The 16671-nt window shown below is 40.9% G+C and overlaps 2 protein-coding genes across 5 annotated transcripts; one reads left to right on the forward strand and one right to left on the reverse strand.

Annotated features, from left to right (window-relative positions):
* Nucleotides 1–589: 589 nt before the first annotated feature.
* psmd11b (proteasome 26S subunit, non-ATPase 11b) lies at nt 590–8548 on the reverse strand. 3 transcript variants are annotated; one of them, XM_085416979.1, is made up of 13 exons: nt 8427–8548; nt 7263–7364; nt 6534–6730; nt 5567–5624; nt 5080–5274; nt 3333–3477; nt 3181–3241; nt 2749–2811; nt 2376–2501; nt 1620–1655; nt 1462–1513; nt 1230–1372; nt 590–1135 (listed from the first exon to the last, which is right to left on the reverse strand). In XM_085416979.1, exons 1-12 carry the CDS (start codon nt 8515–8517, stop codon nt 1230–1232), a joined length of 1269 nt encoding a protein of 422 aa, XP_085273105.1. In that variant the 5' UTR covers nt 8518–8548; the 3' UTR covers nt 590–1135. The 3 variants fall into 3 exon arrangements, with proteins under 3 accessions (XP_085273105.1, XP_085273104.1, XP_085273106.1); XM_085416978.1 differs by having other exon boundaries at nt 590–1140; XM_085416980.1 differs by having other exon boundaries at nt 590–1140; nt 2749–2807; nt 3177–3241.
* A 2357-nt stretch (nt 8549–10905) lies between these two features.
* cdk5r1b (cyclin dependent kinase 5, regulatory subunit 1b (p35)) lies at nt 10906–16644 on the forward strand. Of its 2 annotated transcripts, none has more exons than XM_085416981.1 (3): nt 10906–11218; nt 12438–13597; nt 14185–16644. In XM_085416981.1, exons 2-3 carry the CDS (start codon nt 12693–12695, stop codon nt 14204–14206), a joined length of 927 nt encoding a protein of 308 aa, XP_085273107.1. In that variant the 5' UTR covers nt 10906–11218; nt 12438–12692; the 3' UTR covers nt 14207–16644. The 2 variants fall into 2 exon arrangements, with proteins under 2 accessions (XP_085273107.1, XP_085273108.1); XM_085416982.1 differs by having other exon boundaries at nt 12441–13597.
* Nucleotides 16645–16671: the final 27 nt, after the last annotated feature.

The following is a 16671-nucleotide window of genomic DNA, read 5'->3' on the forward strand; positions in this document are numbered from 1 at the left end:
TTTTGCAACATGAAACACCAGCCTACTAACCACCTCATGCAGCTTTGTGGTTAACAAACTAGCTCCATTGGCCCAAATTATCAACTTTTTTTTTTCTTTTTTGCAAGAGACAAGACAAAATCCTTAAAATACAAAATATTTATTTTCGAAAATGTCTTTATAAGAGAAAAACAAAACGAGAAAAGAAAAAAAAAATCAAAAACCAAATCAAAACCATACAAATTGTTTGGTTGCTAGCATACCACACTAGTGCTAGGAACTAACAATGGAGAACTGTTCACCCGGGTTAACTCACAGACGCTCAGAGGCGATGATCTCCACCTCTACCCTGCGATCTCATTGCATCCAAACACTGAGGCAAACAGAAGCGCCGAAAACATGGCACTAGTGGTGAAATGGCATCCTGTCTGTTCTAGAAACGTATAATAGCAGGAGGGGCAGACGTGGCAACCATCTGATTTCCTTTTTAAAAAAAAAGAAAAAAGAAAAAAAAGAAACACAAAAGCCAAAAACAAAGAAAGTGTTTAATACATATCTGAAATACAGAGGGGACTAACTGTTGGCATTGATATGGCGAGGAGGAGGAGGGAAAAAAAGAAAAAAAGAAAAAAAAAGAGCTAGAGGGAGCTCTTGGGCTAAAAATCAGCACTCCAAGGAGCATCCCAACCTTCCAAAAACTGAACAGTGTGCTTCTGAAAGATATGGAGGAGGAAGAGAAAGCCTCGCAGAGCCCGAGGCCACAGAGGTCAAAGTTGCACCTTTGAGGTTGCAGTGGAGTCAGCTTTAAGGCTTGGCAGGCCGAACCTTACAGCAGATATAAACATATATATATTCTTAAACCTTTCCATCTTTTTTTATTGTGGTTGTACAATATTCCCTGATGGCCTGATATGGCCGCTGAGTGTTATACAGAATCCTGAAGAGATATCAAAATTAAAAAGAATAAAAAGAAAAGGAAAAAAAAAAGTGATGAAATTGTCCGTGGAGGAGGGGTAGAGAGGGGGGAGGGTTTGATGTTGGGGGATCCTGTTTTGTTGCAGTTTGTGAGACTTCCTGTTGCTCTCCCTTGTCCCCTCTGAAAATGTTGCACACGCTGGTCAAACACACAGTTTCTCCATCTCACTGCTGCAGTGATCTGCTCTGAGGGGGTTTAAAAAAGAAGAAGAAAAATAGATTTAGACGAGAGAAAGAAGACTGCACATATAACCGAATCCTTTAATTTTACTCACCTATGTCAGCTTCTTGGCTTTGTTGTAAAGCGAATCCACGACTTTGCTCATGTTCTGAATTGTTTCCAAAGCTGCTTCGTATGTTTTGTCCACTGGGGGTTCTTCAAATATGATCAAAACACCTTCACCTTGGTCGAGGATTCCTAAGGCGGCGTGCAAAAAAACAGTATTACAGCAGACTGCCGAGTATAGCTTTGCAAAATACTTTTTTTTAATACAACAACGCAATTACCGTGAAACTTTTTGTCCAGAATCATTTGTGATAATTTCCTCTCAACATCGCCCTAAAGAGATAAAGATGAGGAATTAAAAATGAGCTGATACACAAGACTGAATGTTAGCTTAAAAAAATTTAAATAAATAATAAATCCAAAATGCAGCAACACTTACCTTAGATAGTTTGATTAGACCTGATATGTGTTCTATCTGAAAACCGAAGGACACAAATTAAATACAGATCTTAATTATACATTTTTCAGTTGTAATGATGAAGAACAAACAATAACATCAGTCTGTACTAGTATTAAGTAATAGACCTGTTGCAGTCACGCAGACTTCAGCTTCTATTGTTTGATAGAAATACGCAGTATAAACTGTATGATTAGCACAAGAGTTAAATCAAATAGAAAGGCTTTTAATGTAGCTGCCTCATCATGCTAATAGTCCACAGTGTGTCCGTGTGCCATTTCTGGATATTGCAGGGTTTCTCCAGGATCACTCAAACTGATATACCTTTGGGAAATAAGGTGATGCATCTAAAATATATTCACTCAGTTAAGCAGTGACTCTAGAGAGAAAGATGCCAGTATCTCCCAAAGTTTTCACCAAAATGAAAGTGTAATAAACCAAACAGCAGGGGAGGGGGAAGCATTATTGCTTGTAAAATCAAGCTTTCAGGCCAAGAGATGGTATCGCATTAACTCAGAAAAGCAGAGGGTGGCTTATATGGCTGCCAGGGCAACAAAGTCTGCTAGCGGCTGTATTTACAATGATCCCCCATGTTATGAGATGTTTTTTCTTCAAAGACACAAATACAACTTTACTTTTCAGCAAATGTAAAGTTTTAGGACTGATTGGTAAAAGTTTTCACATTTTGTATTACAGTGGTGGGTTTCCTATATACACCTGAGCCTTGCATGTTCTCACCTGCACTCTGGAAAATGGTTCAATGACTCGGATGAGGTTTTGTTCCAGCAGGTTGTCGTACAGCTTGGCCAGGTGAGTGTTGATGATTGGGTCGTCCCGCAGCTCTGCTCTGTACTCTGTGAGGGCCTGGAACATGCCAAACTCTGACTTAGGAAAACTTTAAATTGTCAAATAACAAGGAGGCAGCTTACGACACAAAACGTCAAGGTTTTAATCCTTCAAAATGAAAATCGAGGACCTAATGTTAACTTCTGAGTGTGTCACCTCACCCTCAGCTGACAAATGTGAGGCCAAAGAGACCACAATGACAAAATGTGTGTTTCTTTATCTAAAGCCACCGGGCAAAATTTGACAATGCTAAAGGCATTCTTACCTTTTCAAAATCTGCTAATGATCTGTTCTTGCTGGCCTGGGCTACACATTTCAATGCTTCTGTCTACAAACAGAAAGATGAGAAAAAAATATTAGTAATGTTTTTATCAAGAAAAAAAACATTAATGAAGCACCCACACAAAACTAAGAAATATCTGGTAGTTACAGTGAAGGTCATTTTCTTCTGAAACACACCAAGACATTTATTTAAATTCAAATATCATCAAAGATTTGAGTAAAATTCTGCAGCACTCGCACAAAAACTGTGTGCTTCACTTAAATAACATGTTTATTACACCTTTGCACACTAAAGCTGCTGCTTTGTGAATAATCCACAACTGATATTTCTATTTTATTTAGTTCAAAAGGTGGTTTGCAGCATTTGTGATTCTTTCCGTGTTTGGGTAAAAATCCAATGACAGCTTGTACTTGCCTGTCTGCCTGCGTATCTGAGGGCCAGTTTACCGCTGATCAGGGCTTGTACCTCCTCTGGCCTGAAAGAGTCAAGTAATAAATACATTCATTAGACATTTAAAGAGTGTTTAGTACCACGTATTACTGTAAAACAGTATAAGTACTACTTACGAGTTGAGTACAATTTTGCACAGGAGCATGTATTTGAGTGCTGTGATGGCTCTGGGGCTGTCGATTGAGTCGTAACCCTCGAAGGCCTCAAAGAAGTAGGAGTAGGCCGTCTTCCAGTCTTTTTCCTCTGCTGCATGGATGATCCCTGCACCAGAGATGGCACAGCATGACAGTTACCATTTCAGGCAAAAACAAAAACCCACAACAGTGAAGTATGTGATGCTTCAACAAAAACTCGGAGCGCCGAGGCTGCCATATGACTGCATGACTCCAAAGAGTATTAAAACCACCATGTGCTGAGCTTCTCTGGGCGTTGCCCGACATGGACAACTTAATCATAACGCTGGAAAGTACAAAAGAAATGATCATGTCATTTTTTTCAGGTCATATTGTGTTATGCAGCTAAGTCTAAGAATTTAGTCAGCCATCCTGTAATCAGGAATTTAGCAGTTTGATCCCAAGCACCTCAAAGTCTGTATTTTGCCATGTAGACAAAACACTGAAAGTCAAAAACTTCCCAGATGTGTCATGAGTATGTATGCAATCGTAAAATGGCTGCCTGAATGCAGCTTTTGGTGCAAACTGCTTTAAACTGTTTATAAGACTAGAAAAGCTCTACTGTATTCATCCACTCCGCCATTTATATCCATGAATACATATGATAAGATCATGCCTCCAAGCTCTTCTGGCTTCAACATCAGAAACTGTGTGGTTTTCACATACTCATAACCGTTAGAGGCACTGGAGATCAAATCTAAATTTGTCATGCACCTGTCGAGAAAAGACCTGCTTTATGTTATTAAAACACAAAATAATTATTAATAAGGGTAAAAATTCTTGATGGTGCAGCACTGTCTACATCAACATTTTATTACTCTAAACCACCATAACTTCATTCAACTTAAGAATAGAAAAATGTGCCTTTTTTGTAAATAAAGCTGAAACTAAGAAAAAGGAAAAAAGGCCAGAAAATTACCATTTACTATGAGATCCTATCAAACAATATTAAACTCTAGAAAAGGGCATCTCGTCAAAGATTTATGGCATGCCTGGCACCTGCTCAATGACTGAACCAAAAGAGGACAACATGGTAGACATCAGGCACTAATTTTCCACATATCCAACTTTTGCAATCGAATGACATAAAAGATTCTATCAATGACAAAGTCTGAATTTTTGCATGGTAGTGTTGCAGGAAAGGATGGCTTAAAAAGCCAGAAAACTGTGCCGATCTCACATCGTCATAGCATCTGCTGACATCAGTCCTTTCCCCTCCTCTGAACAACTAAGTTGTTCTTTTTACTGTAAAAATGTGAAACTAACCCTTGCAACATTTTTCAAGCATCATCAGTGTTAAATCTGACACCTTTTCTTTCACTAGTTATTCAGAGGGACTGTTTAGGCTGATTATTACTTTTTCTCAATCAGTATCGGATCATTTTGTTTTTACTGAGCAGAGCATGGATGATGTACCTTCAGGCAGAGGTATAATATTATGTAGTCTGTTCAGTTACCTTCTACAATGGATGAGCACACCATTCATTAGCTGTTATATCCATCTGCCTTATTAACCGTTTCAGCCCCATGCAAGAAATATTCAGCAGTAATCAGCCGGTCAAGTGTGAACCTGGCCTTTACAATCCCACATCTTTATGAATAAAAAAATGAAGGAAAAAAATTGTCTCCCATTTTTTGATAATTCGCCCAGACAGAAAGTTATTCCAGGTAAGACTTTGGTAACTCTTACCTGACTGCATGTCCAGAGCTGCCTGGAGCTTTGGAGGACAGTAAATGGCGTTGGCGGTGGTTCTGGCTGAAGTGAGGGCTGCGCGGGCCTTGGGCAGGTTACTGAGGGCGTGGTATGTCTTACTTTCAAGCAGCTGCACCTCAACCAGAAGAGCTTTGTCATCCATCTTTTTCAGCTCCTGGAGCAGCTGGGAGCCTGAGGGTAAGAGGGCAAATCTGGGTTAATATCGTGTACGCCAGCTTCTGCAATAACTTTGATCAAAATTATGTAATTGCCTGGGGATGAATGCGCAATTATAGTGCTGATATGTGCTGCTCAATTTCCTCCCACAACCCCTTATTTATGAAGTATTTTAGTCAAGCATTAACTTTTTAAATGTAGCACTAGAAGAATGAAAGACTTCTTGCCAAATATCTTGGTGGTAGAAAACAGACATTGCAATTCACCCAAAACATAAAAATGTTAAAAAGGATCTCTAAACACTCACCGAGAGCCAAGGCCTCCTGGTATCTTTTGGTGTCAAAATAGAGCGAGATCAGTCGTGCCTGAAAGAACAAGAAGCTGTTAGATGAGCAGAGAACAGCAGCAACAGCTGTGACATGGAAGCAGTTATAAGAAACAACTAATGACAGAATCGTACCCTTTATTAATTCCATCAGAGTAATCTTAACTTCTACAGCATTTTGATGATGAAAACATCTGGTTGTAACTGGTATCAAACTGTTTCTTGCAGGTATCATATCGAGCTCCGCACTGAGCATCAAGAAATCACACCGTGAGCATTTTATTAGCTTTCCAATAATTGCTGTAAATTACAACTACAACTGTCATCCTCTTCAGGCAAAGGTAAAGAATTCTTAGGTTTCCTGTTTTCATCCAGGTTCATCTCAGAGTCACAGTGGTGGTGTTGCACAACCAATCGCTCCATCATTATCTGTCTGAAATCACAGCGTCTCCCACTCCATGAGTCAGAACGCATTAAATCTGATCTCTCCCACAGCTGCTATTTATGTTTGGGATATCATATTTCTTTGTTTTCACTATCATTACTCATAAACTGTGTTCCATGTCAGCACTAAGTGAGGTCAGGTGGGAGGACAAATATATCAGCTAGCAATAACTTCATTTATGACAAATCCAATAACCATCTTTATACTCCTCTTCTATCAGAATGGCACAGTTCATGTACTGCAATTTGTTGCTTTTACTACTCTGGAGGTCTTTACTATCAAACTTCCAAAATACAAAATAATCCCCCACTTAATCCAGTTATCTTTCCCCTTCCTTTTATAAAGTAGAAAGGCCACATCTGGTGTAAAAGTGATAGAGTTCAGAAAAAAAGACTTCGTAGCACTGTTTTAACACTTTTCTGCTCTCATACGTGGTGTGGACAAAGTATGTATGGGCTTACACATTTTAGGGTTTTTACAAGCCTATGCTAGACATCTTTTTACCTCCAGAGCTTGTCGTAGGAAGGTCCTCTTCTCAGCCTTGGCCCATTCAATGCATTCAAGACACAGCTCCACCTCCTGCCCCGTTGCTGCTTCCATGTCAAGGAATAGATCTAACAGAGAGCGGACGAGCCGAGCCGCCTTGGCCTTACTGATGGACATCAGGAAAGGCCTCACAAATTTCAGGAGTCCACCAAGTTCTGTGGACAAAAACAAGAAAAACTTATTCAAAACTTTAAGAGCAAAAACATATATATGACAACATCTCTTAGTCTGAGCAGCGCCCTGCAACAGGTTTAGGGAAAACTTATTTTGTTAACCCTGAAATGAGGAAAACTGAGTTTTTTTGTTGCAAAAAGACGTATAACCTAAACAGATTGCTCACTTGCTCACTGGCAGGTTTTCTCTCTGGCACCTCCTGCTGCACCTAAAGCAGCTATAAGAGCTCTTATCAGATCAGCACAAGTTCACACTACAAATGCTGAAATCTCAGTGAGATATTCTTACTAGATGTAACCATTATCTGTATGGTTTATATTTTTATATTCAGTTGATGTAACTTGAATTTCACCCCTGTCAGATGAGCTTTTCTGGAAGCTTAACTTTTCTCATGTTAGAGTAAATCAATTCCGACTTTAAGTCTAGACTCACAGTTTACTGAAACTGTTTTCTGGAACAGGACCCAGGTTTTAGCCAAACATAAAATGTACACAGAATGTCTTTGAACATTACCTGCAGCTTGTCCCGTTTTTGCCAGCAGTGTGCCCAGCTCCAAGATGCTTTGTTCTTTAACTCTAACCGCTTCCTCATCGTTCTCTTGAACATCTCTTCTCACTGATAAACAGAACAAGTTCACATGAGAAAAAAAATATTAAAATATAACTATGAGGCAAGTAAATTTACAAACATGCATAGTGATCCACACTTTATTATAACAATACACAGTCCCATCTTGTGATTTGTCATGTGACATAAACAGTTTAACCAAAAATAATTAAATAAATAAAATTAAATTTTCTTGGTTCCATAAAATCCTCAATAACAAAATCTTTTGAAATACTTTTGAAATGCCAAAGCTGTGCAGGACAAAACTGAGATATCTTAGTCCCATCACCATCTCCAAAATCCAACTAATTTACTAAAGAAAACAATCCTGAGGGAAACAGTCAATTTGTGGCTTAATAACTAAGAAATAATTTTGCCCCTTTGAGCAGTTTCAGGGGAATTGAGCATTTAATAATTTCAGCACTGATACTAGAGATATACAGGTGGAAAGAACATAAGTTCCTTAGAGGTAAACAAGAGAAAATGACATCTTGCCAGCTAGTAGGGCTGGTGTGACAAGGCAGATTGGGGACAGCTATGTCTGTTGTGGGAAATGTAAGAACTCTTTACCACTACTCGTGTGTTTACACCATCATTTAGTTATTTATAGAGGTAGAGCTGATTATGAAACAGGTTATAGGTCCTCTCGCTTTATAAGGTAGCTGCTTTTCACTGTGTTGTTGAGAGGCTTTTGATAACAGGCTAATGATGTTAGCCTCAACACTAACTATGCTAACATGACAGTCTTTAGTTGGGTCAATGACAACTGTGCTCAGTGTCACAGCTCCAACACACACACAGTGGAACTCATGCACAATTCTGACAACCACCAACAGACACATTCCATGGCTAGGCCTAGAGTTAGCAACGGTGCTAACGAGCTAACATCCACCAGCTAGCAATTCCCGTTAGCCACCGTTCTACAGTGAGTCAGCACGGCACACCACCGGCTCCAGCTATTCAAAGCCACTAGCTACATGCTAACCCCGCCGCCTCACACTAACTGTAAAATCATTCATTACAGCAGTGAATGGGATGATATTCACCTCAAAACACCAGCCTAAGACTCACCTATTGAATGTAGGATGTCGATAGAGGCGTTGCGATCCGTGCTAATGAGAGACTGAGCTCTCTGAAACTCAACCACCGCTGCAGCCGCCATCTTCCTTATTCAAATGCTGCCTGAATGAAAAATACGTGCGGGGACTACGTTACCAAACGCCTGTGACGCCACTGTACATCTTGCATGTCGGGATTGAAAGGAATAATGGGAAATGTAGTCATCAAATTCCTTTGTTGCAGTATTAAAAACATAAATAGAAACTAGTTCTTATTTCTGCCCATGACAATTTTCTCCCCACAATAACTGAGAATCTTGGATCCATTTCGTCTTCACTTCTACCAGCTGTGAGAAATTAATGTTAATTCTGATGACGTATTCAGTTTTTTTTTAACCTTGACTACAGTTTTTAGAGGTCTGTTTATTTTTCTGTTTTATTTTCTATTCAGTTTTAAAGTTCAGTTTAAAATGTGATCCCTTTCAGAGAGCTCCGTGGCTAAATGCCGCCCTAAGAACGATCATCCCTAATGATGCGCGCAGGCTGTGCTATTCTGAGATCAGTTTGGGAGACAGAGTCTAAAAACTGATAAAACATTAATGTGGTCTATTTGGTGTGTTTGTTATGGATTAAAATCATGCAATTATATTTTTATTTAGTGCAAATTTACCCCGGCGTAGTATCCAGGTCATAATATCTCTTTGGGTCCCTAAATGTGTGCTGATATTCATTCTGTGCTCTTGCTGAAGCATATTCTAATTGGAAAAACATATACAAATAATGTCATTAAATTTACTGCATATCAATAACTGTTGTCTTCTGTCTCTCATAGTTTTTGTTTTGTTCTTGTCTCTCAATGTTCTCCATGTTCTCCTATCTTTTTCCTCACTCCAAAACCAGCTGTGGCAGACGCTGCCTCTCCCTGAGCCTGGTTCTGCCAGAGCTCTCCCGTTAAAAGGAAGTTCTTCCTTCCCGCTGTTGCCAAATTGTGCTAACAGGGATTCATCATTGTTGGGGTTTGCACTCTAATACTGATCTTTTCATTATCTAGCATTGTAAAGCGCCTTGAGGTGACTCTTGTTGTGTGTTGGTGCTATAGATATAAAACTGAACCAATTTAAGCTGAATTCTATGGATACTAATTCTATATTTCACAGTACACAAAACCTACTTTCTGATTAAAAACTTTAGATTACATTGCCTCTTGAGAGTTTTGCATGATATCACCCTCTCTATAAACGTGCTTTATTGTATTTTTTTTTTTAATGTACTGCATTTTTTACTGTGTGTTTTTTAAATGTTTGAGAGACGCGTGTGACACACAAAGCCTTAAATCTGCCTAGATTATTGCTGTGATCACTTCAGAAAAGACGATTATTTCCACACATGGAGAAACGCTATGGTAATTTCATCTAATAAATATAATATATCCTACAATAAAATGATGAAGAATGTTAGATGCTGCTGGCCGCATCCACACTCACCAAGCTTGATAAAGAGAATACTTGCCAGGATAATGTTTGGACTTTCGACTACAACTTGCAAAGCCTTTTTCCCCTTCTGTTGCTCTAACCATATTGCATTTGTCACAATATGACTGATTTCTGTTCAACATGCAGTGGAAATGGATACATTTGCTTTCTTTTTCGTTTCTTTCTCTTTTTTGTTACCTGACCATTTTAATCTTATAAAGGTGTGCATTGGTCACATCTTTCTCGAGAAAGAGATTTTAATCTCAAAGGACTTACTGGTTAAATAAAGGTTAAATAATGCATAAAAGTATAAAATCTACACAATTACTTAAGACTTTATTTATTTCTTATCTTTATGTATTTAAAAAAAGAAACGCTACATTACCTCGGTTACTTAAATATATATTTGTATTTATATGACTCTGACTCTATAGGCTTTACAGAACATTGGCTATGCAGATCAAGTGCATGTGTACAAATGGCAAATTAAATATTTTATCCCGACCTTTATCTAAAAAGAAATAAATAAGAATAAATTATTTCAATATAAATATTTGTAATAAATAAATACAATACAGTTGGGTTTTTACAGCAAGTTACTGTAAAAATAGCCCTCTGAAATATACAACACGGTATGGAGATTAAAATCTGCCAATCAGGCTGTACAATGGACCTATATTCACAACAGGCTTGCAAACCCGGGGCTATGCTCACATTACAAGTAGGCGGAGAGATACTTCCAGATGAGTGCTGTTGCTTTGGTTATGCAGGTGCTATAGGGTGCCACGAGAAAAACATGCTAAGAGTTCATCGGGTTCATTTTCAGCACCTGTGTGTGTGTGTGTGTGTGTGTGTGTGTGTGTGTGTGTGTGTGTGTGTGTGTGTGTGTGTGTGTGTGTGTGTGTGTGTGTGTGTGGCTAAAGGCGGAGTGGTTTCCCATCAGAAACAACACCGCGCACAGAGCGCATAGCGGCGCCCCACCACCGCCTTTGCGTCAACCATCCTCACACAGTCAGTGGCACAACACAACATCAGCCCTCGCAGCATCCGCATCTCACGGCCAAGAGGACCAGGAGCAAGCACATCTTCATCCAAGCATCCATTTCACAACTGCCTGCCGTCGTCTGCGCACCGCCGACAGCAGGCGCGTGTTGATGCGCTGCTTGATACACAAATATATATTTTTAAACTCAGCTCGGATTGCGTTCTTTGTTGCATTCATATCCTGCGAGATGGTTTCGTGTTTTTATCACGCCTCATAGGGAAGAAGAGACTCGATACGCGGAGCATCACCTCGATATCGCAGTTATTTTCACACTGAGCTGGAGATTTGGTAAGTTTGCTTCGAATCTGGGGGACTGTTTTCTGTTTTTTTGTTTTTGTTTTGAAAGCCAGGCTTTTTTTTTTAACTTCTTGTGGATTCATTTTATGTGTAAACAATGCGCAGCGATATCCAATTAAGACAATATGATTATAAATGTAAAGTAAAGGGTTGTGAAGGTGAAGACAGACAATGCATCGACGCATTGTTACACTTTCGGGGACGGGGGAGGTTTAAAAGATGAGGATTTGATTCATTTTTAAAGCCACCGCCTATCACAACCAGCGTTCTCGTTTCGACGCAGACGCTCAGTTTCAGCACCACGGAGAGCAACCGATGCACACGGCGAACAGGCCAATAAATCCTTTCATTTCAATCCAGCGCAGGCACATTCGCCTGATGCTTCGGTATCTCTCTCGCAACAAATAACTGAGCCACGAGGCTGATAATAGCTGATAACAGGGGCGCTGGAATGATGGATCGAACAGCTTGCATCCTGCGCAAGAGAGCGAGGTCGATCCACCGACTGCCTCTCGTGTTCAAAGGTGCTGCAGTGAGCAACGTCCAAATAAAAAAATGCGAACATCCCTTTACGTATTTGTTCGTCTAATTCTAACGGACATCACTGTCGTGACATTGGGGTTTTTTTGTTTTTGTTTTGTTTTTTTACGCTGATCAAACGCGACCTTCACCTGTTATTACGGTGTTTACGTTCCGGTCTTCCATTTTAGCGAGAAGGGTGGCGCGTGCTTCACTCTTACTCGTCGCCACTGACCGTAAAATATAGCTCTTATAAAATATTTACGACACATGATTCTATTCGAATCACACGTGCATTACTCTACATGCTCTATAATCTACTGCACATAAAAATCAGCTAAAGCGCCGTTTTCACACTGAAGCGTTTATAAGGTGATTATTGTGCTGATCATTTGCAGCAGCGGGGGTCTATACCGTTTTACTAATGAGCCTAAGCTATAGGCTGATCCATTCCACCACTTACTGAGTGGGATCAATACTGCTAATAAGCCTGATTGCCGGATAAAGCACTCAGACAAGAGTGCATGAAAACATTGTAAACAGATATTATCTGATGTAAGGTGAATGATGGTTCTGTTATCTGATGAAAAAGAAAAATGTTTGCTTCTATGAAAAAAAAATCACTGATAATCTAAACGGGAGTGATCTTTTACTAATTATGTTTCTGATTATTGATCTTTTCTGCTTCCAGCAGCAGTGGCCATCCTGAGACGCAGACAGGGAGCTGAAATAGAACAGTCAAGGTGGTTCTAATCCCCTCAGAGAGCTCGTTACAGGACAATCCCCTCCAGCGCTTTAGATGCCCAGCAGCAGCCTGTAGCCTGGGACTCTCAGCTCCCAGAAACATCCAGGCTTTGAGACCCTCAGGATCCCCCCCACCCCACCCCTTCCAAACGTCTTCTGAACCAGTGCGGCTAAAGCCCCTGGAAGCCTCCCTGCAGTCACCATGGGAACCGTGCTATCTTTGTCACCTAGCTACAGAAAGTCGGCTCTGTTTGAAGATGGACCAGCCACCGTGGGCCACTACACAGCTGTCCAGAACAGCAAGAACGCCAAAGACAAGAACCTGAAGCGCCACTCGCTCATCAACGTGCTCCCCTGGAAGCGGATTGTAGCGGTGTCAGCAAAGAAGAAAGGCTCCAAGAAGGTGCAGCCCAACGGCACCTACCAGAACAATGTTACCCACCTGAACAACGAGAACCTGAAGAAGTCGCAGTCATGCGCCAACCTGTCCACCTTCACCCAGGATCAGAGCACTCCAGCTCTCACCAAGAACTCCAACACAACGACATCGTCTGTCAAGAAGGCCCCCCTGACAAACTCCAATGTGGCCCCTGGCACCCCTAAGAGAGTGATCGTCCAGGCCTCCACCAGTGAGCTGCTGCGCTGCCTTGGGGACTTTCTGTGCCGACGTTGTTACCGGCTGAAGCACCTGTCACCCACTGACCCAGTGCTGTGGCTGCGAAGTGTTGACCGCTCCCTGCTGCTCCAGGGTTGGCAGGACCAGGGATTCATCACCCCCGCCAATGTGGTCTTTGTCTACATGCTGTGCCGCGATGTGGTCTCCTCTGAAGTGGCCACGGAGCACGAGCTGCAAGCCGTGCTGCTCACCTGCCTCTACCTGTCTTACTCCTACATGGGCAATGAAATCTCTTACCCGCTCAAGCCTTTCTTGGTTGAGAGCTCCAAGGAGACCTTCTGGGACCGCTGCCTGTCCATTATCAACCTGATGAGCGCCAAGATGCTGCAGATCAACTCTGACCCGCACTACTTCACTCAAGTGTTCGCCGACCTGAAGAACGAGAGCCAGAAGGAGGAGGAGAGGAGCCGCCTGCTCATCGGCCTGGACCGGTGAGGGGATGCTTGGGGGTGGGGTAGGGGCGGGGGAGCGAAGAGGTTTGGGGAGGTGGGGGCAACCTCCAGTCTGGGATTTAGAATATTTGTGATGCTTTTTATTTATAATCGTCCAAACTGCTGAGAAACTAGACTGATTCAGAAGTGTTTGACATTCACACCAACTTTGCATCTAGCAGGACTGATTGATGGAAGAAGGAGGGGGGATTGATATGGGTCATGTTTATCTCATATGTGTGTGTTTGAGGTCACAAAGGTCACCAAAAAATGGGGCTTAGGGTTTTAAAAAAAACTATTTCCAAACCAGCAAAGGATGGATTATGAATACACCCAAGAATGAAAGCTTGTTCTTCTTTTTTTGACAGTTATATGTAAACAAAGAAATGCCAGACTTGGGTAAATCCTTTGCTAACATGCAGATATGTTATATCTATATAAAATACTGAAAAAAAATTTTAAAAAAGGAAAAAGTTGTTTTGAAAAGGAAGCTTACATCTACAGCAATGAATGTGGACAGGACTGAGGCTGCAGCAGTGACCTTCTGACTGTTTGACGATGTGATGTGCACTGCCTACTTACTGCAGGAGGGTGAGGGCCATCGCCTGACTGGCTTTCTTCACGGATGAGCAGGCACCCCCGGCTGCAAACCCTGCCTCTCTGGAATGCCAACACCCACGTCCTCTCCATTAAAACAGATACGACTGGACATTTTTGTATGCATATCTGGCCATCTAAGGAAAGGACAGCGGGGGCCATCAGTGCTGGATCCATATTTTCGTGGGTTTCTGTTTACGGCTCTGCAGCGACCTGATGGACAATAAGCACTGCATTGTGGAACTTTTGATAAAAAAAAGAAAAAAAGAAAAAAAGAAAAGACAACAGCCAGTGGACATGTGGCCAGTCACAAGTGGTCATGTTGTGTGTGTTCAGAAAGACCTACTTTATTTTCATCTAGAAAAAAATAAAACAAGTTAATGGATGTTTTACTCCGAGGCTTGCACCTGTGGAGGCTTATTTATTGCTTTTCTGGAACAAGTTTTCTTTGATTTTTTTCTCCTTTTTTCTTTTTTTACTTAGAAAAATGTAACGTTTTTGCATGTGTGCCATGCAATTTTACAGAGTCTCCAGGAGGACAGGAGCAGTTCTTCTTTTTACTTGATTTGTAAACCAACTGCATCTGCATTAGAGAATGCTGTGAACAAAGTGACACTAGTTTATTTAGCTATGCTTGATAAAATAGGCTATTTGTTTACCAGGGAAATTTTTTTTTGTACTTTTCGTCGTTATAGGTTGTGTTGCAACCATTTTGGAATGATGTTTGAGTTTTTGTGCTTCTGATTCAGCATAGAAAATGTTAAAACAGTGCCATATCTTTGATGAAAATCCCACACGTCTGAGAAAATTCTGAGCAGGTTGACCAGCTGTTGAATGAAGGGTGGATTTTCATCACACACTAATATAAGGAAACCTAATTTATTGCCACTTATGTATTATTTAGGCACATTTAATGTAAATGAGAGACTGCGATGAGAGACTTTAAGGGAAGGACACGAAGAAAAGGTGAAGGGGGCTTGGTGGTTAAAGCCGGTGTGCTTATCTTTGGTGGGAATGAAGATTGATCTGGTTTATGCTAATGAATGTTGCAGGGATTTATCAGTGGATATCTAATTTAAAAAGAAAAGCCGTTAGATCAAAACCATGCTTAAATCTGACCATCACCGATGTGGCATCCCGAAGGACACCTTGACTCACGCTGAGCTGTTAGTTATGAGAATCACCCCGAGAATATCTTTTGTCCTGAGAGACTGACTTGAATCGGGAGCTATCCCAACCTGCTGTCCCCCACATATCAGTAACAGAAAGCACAAACCATTTTTACGGTGGAATAAATCAATTAAACCGCAATGACTCCTGCATCTCGACTGCAGAAAAGCACAGCTCACCCTTTAGGATAATCCATCAGCATGGCCTCTGATGAGAGAGATGAGGCAAGCTGCAGAAGACTAATCACAGTTTTAATCAGAAGTTACAAAGACATGGAATAACCAAACAGAAAGCATGCAGAATACTTGAGATATCCCTCATTCTTTAACCTAATGACTTCAATTACTACATGAGCTACAGTATTTGGTAACATAAGCTTCACAATTGGTGTCTTAAGAGAAATTGTGTGAACTTCTTTAGCTTGCAGTATTCTGAAAATCTGTCTAAAAAGCTGGCAGTGCCAACAGAAAGCTCTGATCAGAAAGATCTGCCCCTCCTCACCCATCCTCTCTATTTCTCTCATCACTGCTGTGTTTGCGCGAATCAGAGAAAATGAGGAGCTCAGGCAGTCATGACCTGTGGCTTTTTCTGCTGTGGATGGGGAGTCACACGCTGGCTGAGAAGACAGTTCATTTAGAGGGATTTGCTCTGGCACAATAGAGGGACACGCACTTTGGACGGGCTTCTGCTCTAGCAGAAAAAAGCAGGGCATTTGGGATACAGGGCCTCAAAACAGACACCCTTTTCTCTTTCTCTCTCTGTCCACATGCCCACTTGAAACGTGCCATGTTTTTTCACTTGCATCATTATGTAGTTGTTTGAAAAAATACTTTCAAAAGCTTATAAAATATGAAAAAAAAAACTCAAGTGATAGTTAACGATTTCTGTCAAGTTCTTTTCTGTATCTCGTTGCGTACTTTGTAGATTAAAAAAAAGGTGATTAAAATCAAAAAAGTCGAAGGCTGCACGTGTGAGCGAATGGAAAAAGGTGTGCGTGTGTGCGTGCGTGCGCTCGCGTGTGTGTGTGAATGACAGCGTTTTAACTGTACAGAAGAATGTGTGACATGTTGTTTTTCTCCAGCCACACTGATACTAGGACTCGGTTTTTCCCATGATGGGCTGAGGGAGGGGCGTTGATGCTATTCAGTAAAAAAAAACAATCTTTTTTTTTCTGACAAAGACAAAAAAGCTGTTGCTGTAATTGAAACTTTTTTTTTTTTAGTTTGTTTCTGCTTATTTTAATTTATTTTTGTACTGTGATGGAAAAAAATAAAATGCACTGATCGTTCAAGGCCGTCGTTTGTCTT

The sequence above is a fragment of the Rhamphochromis longiceps genome, linkage group LG8 (genome assembly GCF_057381845.1).
Source record: "Rhamphochromis longiceps isolate RC_006_pf linkage group LG8, R_longiceps_female_GT1.1, whole genome shotgun sequence".
Classification (NCBI taxonomy): domain Eukaryota; kingdom Metazoa; phylum Chordata; class Actinopteri; order Cichliformes; family Cichlidae; genus Rhamphochromis; species Rhamphochromis longiceps.

Coding starts and splice junctions, on each gene's coding strand:
- psmd11b (XM_085416979.1), bottom strand. CDS start 8,517: ATGGCGGCTGCAGCGGTGGTTGAGTTTCAGAGAGCTCAGTCTCTCATT. Junction 3,242..3,332: donor TGCAAAATTGTACTCAACTC/GTAAGTAGTACT, acceptor TGACTCTTTCAG/GCCAGAGGAGGTACAAGCCC. Junction 1,514..1,619: donor GTCTAATCAAACTATCTAAG/GTAAGTGTTGCT, acceptor TTATCTCTTTAG/GGCGATGTTGAGAGGAAATT.
- cdk5r1b (XM_085416981.1), top strand. CDS start 12,693: ATGGGAACCGTGCTATCTTTGTCACCTAGCTACAGAAAGTCGGCTCTG. Junction 13,598..14,184: donor CTGCTCATCGGCCTGGACCG/GTGAGGGGATGC, acceptor TACTTACTGCAG/GAGGGTGAGGGCCATCGCCT.